The sequence below is a fragment of the Danio rerio genome, chromosome 25, assembly GCF_052040795.2.
Source record: "Danio rerio strain M-AB ecotype USA chromosome 25, GRCz13ab, whole genome shotgun sequence".
Classification (NCBI taxonomy): Eukaryota; Metazoa; Chordata; class Actinopteri; order Cypriniformes; family Danionidae; genus Danio; species Danio rerio.
The window spans coordinates 34,390,001-34,403,072 of record NC_141045.1 but is presented as its reverse complement, the minus strand read 5'-3'; the positions used below and the strand labels follow the sequence as shown (position 1 = coordinate 34,403,072).

General features: G+C 35.2%; 2 protein-coding genes across 2 annotated transcripts in view; both read left to right on the top strand.

The window, feature by feature from the left end:
* Positions 1-1,709: 1,709 nt before the first annotated feature.
* On the top strand, positions 1,710-8,553 carry eif3ja (eukaryotic translation initiation factor 3, subunit Ja). The gene is made up of 8 exons (NM_201214.2): positions 1,710-1,823; positions 1,961-2,049; positions 2,520-2,577; positions 3,822-3,913; positions 4,323-4,440; positions 4,530-4,694; positions 4,780-4,853; positions 7,466-8,553. Exons 1-8 carry the CDS (start codon positions 1,802-1,804, stop codon positions 7,595-7,597), a joined length of 750 nt encoding a protein of 249 aa, NP_957508.2. The 5' UTR covers positions 1,710-1,801; the 3' UTR covers positions 7,598-8,553.
* Positions 8,554-11,158: 2,605 nt separating this feature from the next.
* si:ch73-330k17.3 overlaps positions 11,159-13,072 on the top strand; it is an 8,384-nt gene continuing 6,470 nt past the window's right edge. The window contains exon 1 of the mRNA NM_001386661.1: positions 11,159-11,695. Coding sequence (NP_001373590.1) covers positions 11,380-11,695 — 316 coding nt within the window. The 5' untranslated portion in view covers positions 11,159-11,379. The remainder of the gene's footprint in view (positions 11,696-13,072) is intronic.

The window sequence follows — 13,072 nt, the reverse complement described above, 5'->3', positions numbered from 1 at the left end:
CTGAATGAAGTGACAACCTAATTAGAAATGCTGGACTCTGCAGTTCTCATGTTATATCAAGTTTACGCAATGCTGAATCATGCAAATTACTCGTTTGTGATTGCAGCAATGATTTCAGCATAAACAGTTAAACATGGTTAATTAAACTGCGAACACTGAATGCTAAGAATAATACGTGAAAGTGTAAGTTATTAAGATAAAGTTGGTTTTTATATTCACATATTCATTTAGTGACAACTTGTGACACACTCCCTATATTGTTTACCACGGCACTTTGAATATTCGATCTGAAAAAGCTGCAAGTGTGACTTGAAAACAACATTAGCACTGTTTATTTGACTGTGAGCAATGTTCTACTTCAATAGTCATTGGCGGCTAATATGATTTTGCTATTTAGAGTTTGCAAATAATACTTTTATAAAATTATATTATTAAGGAGAAAGTCAGAATGTGTGAATATAAAACCAACTTTACCTCTATGTGTAAGTTAACGTTGGCTCCGTCTGCTTTCCTTGTCTTTGGCCAAGCAGAACCTCTGTTTTTAGCACTACATAGTTTTGAATCTGGTAATCATGGAACATTATTTCTTACACTTATTTCTTAATCTTGTTAAAACACTTGGAGCTTCGATGAGAGAGTTGTATATTTGGGGCAGGATGCTTGGCCATTTCGTCTTATCCAATATTCATTGGGAGGGTGCTTTCGCGACTCACATCACTCACTTTAACGTTAATTTTGCCAAATCACTGTACTTATCACTGGGTGACAAGCTGTTATAATACGTTGAAAGCATTATGTAAATCATGCATATATATATATATATATATTAAAAAAAATAATATATATATATATATATATATATATATATATATATATATATATATATATATATATATATATATATATATATATATATATATATATATATATATATATATATATATATATATATATATATATATATATATATATATATATATATATATAATATGTAATCAGTATAACTTACTTCTAAGTCAACAAACTCCGCATCGGATGTCATTCCCTCGCTGTAAATGCTAGCGCTCCCCTTTTTTTTCTGCCACTCCCTGCGCGCGCATCCTGAATGTTTAAAAACATGGTAATTCGTCTATAAGGTTCCTTTAATAGCATCGATGTTGTAATGTAATTGAAATACAATCAGTTTAATAGACTTAATCATTTATTAAGTTGTTTAAGTGTAAAACGAGATGAACGATTGCGTAAACGCAAGTGTCATCAGTAGAAGCGTGCTAGTGCAGAAACTCCACAGAAAATACATTTCCATATTTTAAAGACATAACGCAAGAAATCAACTTAATGCAGTACTTCTTGTCCAGTCTAGACCAACTTTATTTCATATATCAATCAGGAAGTAAAGATCACATTAAAAAAAAGAATTCAGATCTTAAAAGTCAATGTACATATACTCAATTTAATTGGACAAAATCAGTAGTGCAGGATGAGTCAATATTTTTGTTTGTTTTCTAGAAGCCGCACTAGATCACACACACTACACAATCTAATAAAAGTTACAGTTAGCAAACAAATGATTGTCTTGAACTAATACACAATCTAAAAGCCACAAAACGACATTTTATTTGATTGTGTGTTAAAAAAATTAACAATGTCTGATAATGGTATTCCTCATGGTACTGCACAATTTACTTGTTTGTAAAATTTCCCTACCGTCCATCGGTGGACCTTTATTTTGAAATTTCCGGAAGTCTTGGTGCAGTGAGTTGAGCTTCACTCTCTCGTTCCCCTCAGCGACTCTGACATCATGGCGGACGCCGATTCTTGGGGTGAGAATTTCTTAAACTCCACCGTTATCTTTCTCTTCTATTCGCTTGGAAACATATAATCTTTTCTACCAGATAAACGTACGCCAAAAATACGCCTGTCATTAAGTGATCTGTCTGAACAATCGGTCGTTTTCCAGATGCGGACAGTTTCGAGCCTGAGGAGCCCATCAAAAAGGCGGCAGTTCATGACAAATGGGAGGGCGAGGATGAGGACGACGACGTGAAAGTTAGTAACGAACCCTTAATTTGTCGTTCTCAAGTAAAAAAAACTGTTTTAACTCTTCTTTAATCCCTACATATCAAGACATTACAGTTGGCTAACTTTAGCTAGCTACTCTTGCTAACTCAAGAGTGTCAAAACAACGTGGTGATAAGTCCTAATACGTGTCTATTTAGTTTGGTGTATACCTGCTTAAATACGCTGTCATAAGTTAAACAGTGAAATTATAGTAATTATATGAGTCAGTTCCATTTCTCTAGGCCTTTAATTACAATTAATAGTTTTGTTAGTGTAGATGGCCTTTTGTAGCAGCATGTCACTGTAGATTGTCACCTGTTGATTATTTAAAATTATTGGATCATCCCAAGGAGATTTCATAAAAGGAAAGTTTGAGAATGTTAATGCTTCTCTTAGGCTAGCAACGAAGATGAAGTGGACTAATTTATTAATTAAAAGTATTCTTCCTTTCCATTTAGGATAATTGGGATGATGATGAAGAGGAAGAAAAGGAGGAAGAGGAGGAAAAAAAGACAGGTACAGTGATGTTCATGAGTTGGGGGAAAAGTGCATTGTTAGGATAAAATGGGGTCAAAGGCCAAAAAGGATTTTGAAGCATCAAAGCATATGTTGCGCAGTGACCATGAGGCTATCAGTGAAGAACAATAATAATTTGATGATATATTAAACTATTTAAGCAATCACGTTGAAGCCTCAAAATACTTACTGTCATTTTTAATCTTTGTAATTTCGCCTTTGTCCTTTAAACCAAGTTCAATTACTTATAAAGCAAGTTTTTAAAGTACATAAAACTAACTTTATACAAAGCAAAAATTATTTAAAAATTTTTTTTTTAATAATAATAAAGTATTGAGAAACCAAGAGAAATACTAGAACTACTAGGTTTTATCTATTAGTATCTATTTACCATAGATTTTAATACTTTTAAAAATTCATAAAGTTTAAGTTAATTTGTTTTAAGTACAGGTCAAAATAAGTATACATTACACTAAATGACGAGAAACCCTTTTCACAATATTTCGACATGCTTTTTTCACAAATAATATTTGAAATATTACATCATCTCATTTGACATGCTAACTGTGTATATCTGCACACCAAAATGGGACGTCTGTTATGAATTTTTTTATTTTGTAGTTGGCTCTATAACTAAATAAATCTACATGCATGAATATACAAACTATTTTAAAAATATTTTTTTAAAAGACTGTAAATTATCCACATTTAAATTCACATAATTACAAAGCATCTGCAGGGTCCTAAAAGTCTTAAATAGTCTTAAATTTCAACTACATTTTAGGCCTTAAAAACTCCTAAATTCACTCAAATATTGTGTTTTAGGTCTTAAATAATTTTAAACAGGTCTTAATTTTGTTTTGTCCAAGTAAAGTTACTCAACCGAAATCCATCCAATCATCCACAATGTGTCTCAATAAAACCTTATTTTTTAAATTAAAGTTTTTTTTATTGCAAAAAGATACATTCCCAACAGCTGTTAGCCATTTCTTACAGAAAATTCCCCAAATTAAATGGCCTAATCAGGAGAAAAAAAAACTAAAAATGATTACTCAATTCCTCAGGACAATACCAGGCCATTAGGATAAATCTCAACCCTGCATAAGTCTAAAATGTCATTCTTAATGTCTTAAAGGGGTCTTAAAAACTCTTACATTTGAATGGATGAAACCTGCAGAAACCCTGATCAGGTACTTCAGTTTGTAACGTTTGTATGCGATTTTGTTTGGATTTTTCATATGCAGAGGCTAAACCTACAGAAAAAAAGAAACTCAGTGAAAAGATAAAAGAAAAGGAAAATTTACAAAGGAAAAAACAAGAGGAGCTCAGAAAACAAGTAAGTTGGCGCAGTAACAATTTATTGATATTAAGCACATTTAATTCACATTGTGGGTTTTTATTTTTTTATTTTGCTGTCACTGTTGAAGTTTATCTTGATATGGCTACAAACTTTGAACTTGTATTATAACTATAACCATTCATGAAGGATTTTGGGGTAAATATATCACAGTTTTAACAAAAAATATATAGCTGATTATAAAACATTGATGATAAGTGTTTCATGAGCAGCAAATCATATTAGAATGAGGATCATGTGACTGCAATAATGATCCTGAGATTTTGAGTTTGACATTTCAGGAATAAATTAGATTTTAAAATATATTATAGTACAACAATTATTGTAAATGCTATTCATTTTGTAAGAATATTTTTCATTAAATGTATACAACATTACATTTTTAAAGCAGTTAGAGGAGACAAAAAGAGACACACCACTCACACCAGAAGATGAACTGGCAGAGAAACTCAGAGTGAAACAACTACAGGAGGATTCAGACTTAGAACTAGCAAAAGAGGCATTTGGTGAGTGCTTTCTGTATATAACATGCATCTACATTTGTTTTTAAAACGGATAAAAGATTCAATTCTGAACTTTTATTCTCTCTTTTTAGGTGTAGTTTCAAATAATGTTACCGGAATCGATGCAATAAGTCCCTCTTCGAAAGACGACTTCACAGAGTTCGAGAGGTTGCTAAAAGAAAAAATATCTCCCTATGAGAAGTCTATACACTATTCCGGCTTTTTAGAAACACTGTTTAGGGATCTGTGTCTTTCATGTGAGTATGCTTCATTTCAGCTGACTGTTCCGTCATTCTCATTGTAAATCATGTATTTTGCTGACATTTTGAATTGGTTTTGCAGTGGAAGTTGAAGACTTGAAGAAAATTAACACCTCACTAACAGTGTTACTAAGTGAAAAACAGAGGCAAGAAAAGGTATGAAAACCATTTAATGCAACAATTACCAGATTTCCTAAATAATCAGGCATGATATTCACAAATTACATCTTGCTATTTTCTTTTAAGTGTTATTAAACGTTACTTAGCTGAGTTTGTGTGCTGACACCTTGGATGCTTTAGGCCTGGTGTAGATAAATAATCACACCATTTAAAACCACCAACTAGTGCTGCCAAGTTCGTGTTTTAGTTAGCGATTAATTGAATTTCTCTTTCAAAATGGCAAACAAAGCAATTCACCCTTCGCTATGTCTGACAAGCTTTCGGTATCGGCCATAGCACTTCCCTATCAATTTTGTACTCTCCAGGGAAATAGTGAATGATTTCTGGGAAAATTACATGATGAATTCAGGCAGACGTAGACAGTAAAGTCTGCAATTTGCATACAAGGGACATATGTGAGAGTAACTTGAAAAGAAACCATGGCTGCGTCCGAAACCGCCTACTACTCAGTAGGTACTGCATTTGAATTTAAACGTGCTACTCGGCCGTTAGAAAAGTACGTTCTATACAGTATGAACGTGAAAAGTATGAATGGAATTCGGACAGACTACATCCGCCATTTTGTCATGGTCACGTGACCTACCTGCGTCAGTTGCGTCGCTTTACTCCCATTCATGAATTCGCTCGCGGGGCATCATTGGATAGCGCAGCATGCATGGGATGCGCACTCTAGAATCTCGCCGGAAGTAGTAAGTCATCCGGGTACTTCTCGCATACTGATTTTCGAATTCTATGAATTCGGACATACTACTCGGTTTGCATACTGATTTTAGCGTACTATATAGTTTGGAAGTATGCGGTTTCAGACGCAGCACATCTAAAGATTGAATCAAGTCTAGTGATGGGAATTTTGGGTAATTTTAAAATCTAGTTTAAAAGGGTAAATGTAGACCATTTCAATATGGTCATATCAGTCGCCCATAAACATTTCCTGCTGGTTATCAAAGTATTTCATAACTATAGGCAATTCAATCATAAGTTCATGTTAAAACGGCTGTCATAACATCATCTATCAACATGTGGCTCTTTTTGGATTGTCGAAAGCTAAATGTAAAACAGGAAATACGTTGGGAAAATGGTTTTTGTTTACATTTGTCAAAATGGTCTATAGAAGCTCTAATGTCGTGTTCACACTAAATGCAAAGAGAGCATTCAATTCATTCGCTCTAAATTACTTGTGCGATAGTCTTCATTCATTCGCACAAATGTTTTTATCATCACAAATGATGTGAAGAACATCCTGTGAGTATAGACATGGATATAAACACATTCTCTAAAATGCTGTTGTGTTTGGGTTTATGTCACCACAAAGAGGCGCACAAACCTTAATGAATTTCACCATCTTCTAGAAGAAGTAGGGTCTGTGTGTGGACTGCAAGACCGGGGCGTAACTTGTGGTAGAGGCATAACTTGAAGTTATGAAGACCCACATGTCAAAATGTACCAATCAGTTATTAATGTCTACTCCACACCTAAACCCAGCCATCACAGTTAATAACGTCTATACCCACCTAAACCCAATCATCATCATTATTAACGTTTACACCTTCCCTAAACCCAACCATCAGTTATTAACGTACAGCTGCGAGTTGCGGAGACTGTCATATTTGATGTGCTCGCCATTGTACTGTTTTTGCAACCACAGAAGGCGATGCCGAGTACTGTCATGACAAAACGGATGAAGTCGGCGAGTAAGTTGCATGGTGGAGTTGCTAAATGAATGTAATAATATATCAAATGAATAGGTTGTGGATCAATTCGGAGAAAGCTCATGAAAATGCTCTCTGTTAAGTATTTTTGTCATCTTGTTACATCTCGCAATGGGATCTCGATGACTGTAAGTTACACCTCTCTAACTTACTACAAGTTACGCCCCTCCATGTTACACCTTGTCTTGCAGACAGATACACTTGTCTAGAACTGCATCTGAGGTGTCCAGTTTCATGACTTGCTAATACTGGCATCTGCTTGCGACTTATATTAGAAACATTCCCCCAACCGGCAATATCATAGCCAGAGGCCCATGCAGCAGTGCATGTTCAGCTCCTCTGCTTGTATCCCCAGCATCACGGACAGGCAAATTCTTTACTTGTGTTGAGTTTTTTGTATACATTGCGCATGTTCGATGCAAAGCATCAGTCCCAAGTTCATCCGTTTTGCTGTTTATCGGTAGCCGCATTTCGAGCCACCTGTTCAACAAGTGACGGAACCGTGGATGCAAAGGCCATCCACACAAACAAATCCGTTCGATTCAATTCCACGAAATCGATTTTGTGAAAGGGTTTACTTACTGTCTGTGCTGCAAGTCCCATTCAATCATTTTCCTTCGGCTTTGTCCCTTATTCCATTTGATTTATGTAGCGGATGCCCTTCCAGCTGCAACCCATCACTGGGAAACACCAAGTCACACATGCACACACATACACTGATTTTGGCCAATTTAATCTAATCAATTCACCTATAGCGTGTATCTTTGGACTGTGGGGGAAACCCACGCCAACAAGGGGAGAACATGCAAACTCCACACAGATTACTGTGTACCTTAATATAAAATGTGTTCGTAATTGTTTTTTCCTCCTATTCTATAGGCAAACAAAGGTAAAAAGAAAAAGAAGGGAGTTTTACCAGGGGGAGGTTTAAAAGCCAAGATGAAAGACGATCTGGCAGATTACGGCGGGTTTGAAGGCGGTTATGCACAAGACTATGAGGACTTCATGTGACCAAGGCTTAACCCAACTCTAACTTTTTTTGCTGATTGCTGAACCACACACACCTTAACAGCATGACCTTCTCCCACTGTCAGGCCCACAACCAGAACATGCTAAATAACTCTGAACGTCATCCACGCAATGCACACTTTCCCATCAGAGAGTACCAATAAACTGCGCTCTTTTCCCTCTGGCCTGTCGTGACTTTAGGTTGGAATAATAAACCCGATAAAACAAATGTGAACCTGCAGTATCAGTTAATCCCCACAGCCCTGGCTTAAACAAACAAACAAACAAACAAACAGTGTTATTGTTCGGTATTTCTAGGAAATAAATGACGCTATGCAAAATTCAGTCCGGATTGATCTCAATGTCATTACGCGACATTAACCCTTTATTTGTCTACGGGATGTTCCTTTTTGCAAACCAGGGCGATTAACTCAACCCGAAATGTTGATATCGAAGTCACGTGGTTTCTAAATCATGTGTACAATCACGTTTATTTTGATCGTAGGCTATAGTGAGCTCATTTAGATAAGTCAATCTAGAGTGTAGCGTAATTAACGTGAGCATAACGCATTGACAATAACGCCTTTACGTTTGTAGCTCGTAATGCATTCCATGTGTCTCAGACCAAAAGCATTACTCTGATTTGTTTTCGTCGCAGCGGTATTTGGATTACCTCAATTTTTGCAGAGTGAATTACGCAAATATTTACAGATATAACATTATGCCGTGGTTCATTTGAGCTCAGCCATGCTAGCGTGATTTCACACACACGCTATGCTGATGTATAAGGGACTGAACGTCGATGTAGGGTCTTTTCAGCCGGCGTTTGGCTTTCCATTTTATTGACAATTCGCAGCGTGGTAGAGATGCTTCATAGAGGCTTACGATCAGCAAAGCCGATGATAGGACTCTGCACTGTTTTATAAAGATCTAATTTAATAAAAGTTGCTTAAAATCCAGCAGTGGTTGTGTGTTCTTTGCTTTTTTTGGTAGTGTATTTTTAGAGCTTGTAGATTCTTTCTGAGGGCTAGAGACAGGGTTTATACGGTCATGGAAAACCTGGAAAAGTCATGGAGCTTTGACATGGCAATTTCCAGGCCTGGAGAAGTTTTGGAAAAGTCATGGAAATTAGTTGAACAAATATCTGTAAACTTGAATTAGGGCTACGCGATATTGGAAAAATCTGACATTACGGTATTTTGAATTTCTGTGATTTATATATTATGATGTGAATACAATTTCATCAGATGATTTAAAAGGAATCTCGAATAATATATAACAAATAAATTACAAACATAGATCAATAACGTATAGTAGAGATAAAAGTGAATGATAGTTTTCAGGTATTAAATAATCAACTATGCATAGTCTTTATTGTATATTAGTTAATCTTTATTAAAGTTACAAAACATTTCGGTAACACTTTATAATAACTACGCACTATAAATCATTTATTAAGCATCAGCAAATAGTGAATTCATTATCTGTTAAGCATTAATAAACGTTAGTAAGCAGTTTATAACTGCAGCTACAAATGCTCTATTCTTGACTTATAACCACATTTAAAATGTGCTTAATAATTGTACTTTTGTACTTAGTAAATGATTTAGCCTCCTCTTTAGAGCATTCCACTCTCATGCAGGAATTGCTGGTTCGATCCCTGCTTGGAACTGGACCAGTGGGTATATGATGAATGTAAATACCTTGGATTTTACTACAGTCATCGGTGGTTGTAATGTAGCTTACCTTAAGTGTAAAAACAGCAGTAAATGAGTAATTTGTTTATATTACTGTTGTTGTATTACTACATGAATGAGTTGGGGTCCGTTCTTCTTACCTCGCTTAAATGATCTAAGATGATTTGGCAGATCCTGGATCTTTTCATCTCGATAACTGACCTCTGGCTAATTTGGTTCTTCAAACTCGCGAATCAGATTAGAATGTCTGGATGAACTGATCTGAGATCACTGGATGTGTTGTGAAGGAAAGAACTATCGATCATCGAAATCATGATCAGCAATGCAGCGATTGGCTGACGGCAGCGTGATGACATCAACTGATTAATGTTCAATTATCCATGTGAGCAAAATTACATCAAATTAGAGGTAAAACGTTTGTTAACTATGACACGCAATAACCTTCCACATTTGTTGTGAGCTGCAGGCTTTACATTTTCATGTGTCAAGGGTATTCATCATGTATTTCAATGTATTTAGTTCTACATTTAGAAAAGATTTTCTTTATTATAGTCGCCGTTTTTTAATCGGTGTAAATAATAACTTGATGTTTACAAAAGCATTTTGATATTGGTAAAGGCGTCTGCAACTTTCGTGAAGCATCAAATCACCGGCATATTAACTATCAAAACATGTTTATGACTGCATAAATGTATTATTGCGTTTAAAAAAAGTCACATATTATGCATTTCTATTATACACAATTTGTTCTAAAGCGATCTAGAAAGTTCATACCAGTAAGTTTTCTCTTTGCACCACCAGGTGGCAGACTTTGTACTTTCATTTCGAGGGTGAAGATTGCATAAGTTTTATTAATATGTATAACTTAATATGTAATTAATATGTACTAATATACTTAATATGTATTCATATGTATTTATTTTGTTAATAACTATAACTTTATAGTTAAAAATAGTTACTATTTTTCACGTGTATATAACTACTACTGTAAGAAAATATCAGCATTCGGTACATACTTTCAGTATTTTCTTTGCATGCACTGAGCCGATCTAATCCTGTTTATATGAATTGAACCTGCTGCCGAGCAGGTCTGATCTACCAGAACTGTTGCTATGACAACAACTCTCGGATCAGCCTTGAAGAACGAAACGATCCTGGATCGTGTCAAATCGTCAATATCCAAATCCAGCTAACTGAGTAAACCCTTGGTCAGTAGTGAACATTTGAAATTATTGCAACACAATGCTTTCCCACACTTTAACCAGAAGAGGTCCTCATCGAGCTCTGATTTAGAAAGCTTCAAGTAACGAATATTTTTCCGATACAATTGAGTCGAGCGCTTTAATGGTTCAGAAAGCTTCATGTCACCATCACTACCTTACCGTCCTAATTAAATCATTAAAAATCAAGGCATGATCTTATTTTATTTTGGTCAAATAAGCTAAATATAGAGGCATTTGCCTTTTAAGCTACGTCTGATACCAAATGAGCAACTAGAAGTCAAGTGATTATGTGTTGCTCCTAAAACTTGGATAGGCGACAAGACTTTTGTCAGGTAGTGTACTTTTTAACTAGTTTCATCATCTAATATTTTACAATCTGAAGTAGACGTTCATTAAGGATAAAGCGGTCAGGGGCGTGACCTTTGAGACTGTTTGAAGAACCGTTCAACAGAAAACCGAATGCCAGACGGAAACTGGTGTTTTATGGCGCAGCAGCTTATGAAAACACGCGCACACAGGTCTTCTCAGATAACCTGCCAATGTCCCAATCGTGTCCTTGTTGCTCGTGGCCGATTATCTTGATCGCGCCGTCAATTGCACCTGCTGCTATTGGTCATGTGACCTGCGCACAAAGGGTCCAGTCTTTTCCCCTTAGTCCAACTCACTGGTTTTCCAACAAAAAGGAAAACAACAGAGCGATTGTAAAGATAAGACTTGGGGATAATTAACAGCAAATCCAGACTCAACAAACGTAATCCATTGGTCGTGAAGGAGGGAGGAGGTTTGCTTTTTCTTGAGCGTTCTTGGTTTTGTGGGCCGTTATATAAAAGGGGTGTACGGTTGAGGTCAATCCGTCTTGGGTAACATGCGTCCATGCATCTTGCTCATCTTGTGGATGATAACGGCGGTGGAAATGGAGGAGCAGAAGATCCTCCAATCCTTGCACTGTCCGCCCTGTGAACGCATCCACTGTTCCCCACGTCGGGCGCTGAAGCTCCAGTGTCGGGGTGGCATCACCACTGGGATTTGTGGTTGCTGTCCGGTCTGTGCTAAACTGGCAGGGGAAAACTGTGGAGGGACTTGGGATTATCTGGGGAAGTGTGATGAAGGGCTGGTCTGCATTCATGAAGAAGCAGCAGATGGAAAAGCAGAGGCCGAACTCAAGGGAACCTGCAAATCAGGTACCAGTGAAGCTGGAGATGAAAAGATCTTCACTCCGCATGTTGCATATAATACTAGAAGTCTAAAGGGATGCATGTGCTCAGGGAAAATGCTGGACCTGAAAAAAATCATGATTAAAAAAAAAATGAAGTTCTAAGTGTGTTACGTTTAAAATAGTGAATGACGGGATGGAAATGTATTGCTTAATATGTTCGATATAGGCTTTTAAACTGGAGTCCAGGGACCCACTGGAGAAGCAACAAGTGGCTGCTTGGGAGTTTGCAGAAGTCTAAAAAAACATCAATAATTAATTAATAAATAATATTGTTGACAATATAACTTATTAAATGTTTCATACTTTATTATATTGCTTAATTTGTCAGATAATAAAAACATACAATCTATCTATTTCTCATCTGACTCAACAAAACATTTCAGCTATTTAAAGATATTGTATTTTTCAAAAGTATGAATATATCTTCCAGATTATTAGATAGTAGATCTGATCTAAAGATTTCATCTTTAAATTATATATATATATATATATATATATATATATATATATATATATATATATATATATATATATATATATATATATATATTATATATTTATATATAGTTGAAGTCAGATTTATTAGCCCCCCTGAATTATTAGCGCCCCTGATAATTTTTTTCCCCAATTTCTGAGAGAAGATTTCTTCAACACATTTCTGAACATAATAGTTTTAATGACTCATTTCTAATAACTGATTTATTTTATCTTTGCCATGATGACAGTAAATAATATTTGACTAGATATTTTTCAAGACACTTCTATACAGCTTAAAGTGACATTTAAAGGCTTAACTAGGTTAATTAGGTTACCTAGGCAGGTTAGGGTAATTATGCAACTTATTGTATGACGATGGTTTTTTCTGTAGACTATTGAAATTTTTTTTTATTTTTTTTTCTACAAATATTTCATCTCTTACCTTTGCCTCCGTTATTTTTTATTATTATCCTTACATAAATTCAGAGATTATAACATCAGTAACTGTATGAGCAGCAATTTAAAAAAGTATCATGCCATTGACCTTTATAGCAGAAATTAACCGAATGCACAGCATTTATATAAGCTATTTTAAAATGTGGCTTACAGTTCCCTCTTCTGCTAAAAAAGAAATGGACTGATGTATCCCTCTGCCCTCTTTTTTAATTATAAAAATATATATATATATATATATATATATATATATATATATATATATATATATATATATATATATATACAGTTGAAGTCAGAATTATTTGCCCCCTTTGTTTTTTTGCTTTTTTTATATTTTCCAAATGATGTTTAACAGAGCAAGGAAATTTTCACAGTATGTCTGATAATATTTTTTCTTCTGGAGAAAGTC

Bases quoted from the DNA above. Each gene is read 5' to 3' on its own strand.
- eif3ja (NM_201214.2), top strand. From the start codon at position 1,802: ATGGCGGACGCCGATTCTTGGG. The intron at 3,914-4,322 runs GTAAGTTGGCGC...ACATTTTTAAAG, and splicing joins AAGAGGAGCTCAGAAAACAA to CAGTTAGAGGAGACAAAAAG. The intron at 4,441-4,529 runs GTGAGTGCTTTC...CTCTCTTTTTAG, and splicing joins ACTAGCAAAAGAGGCATTTG to GTGTAGTTTCAAATAATGTT.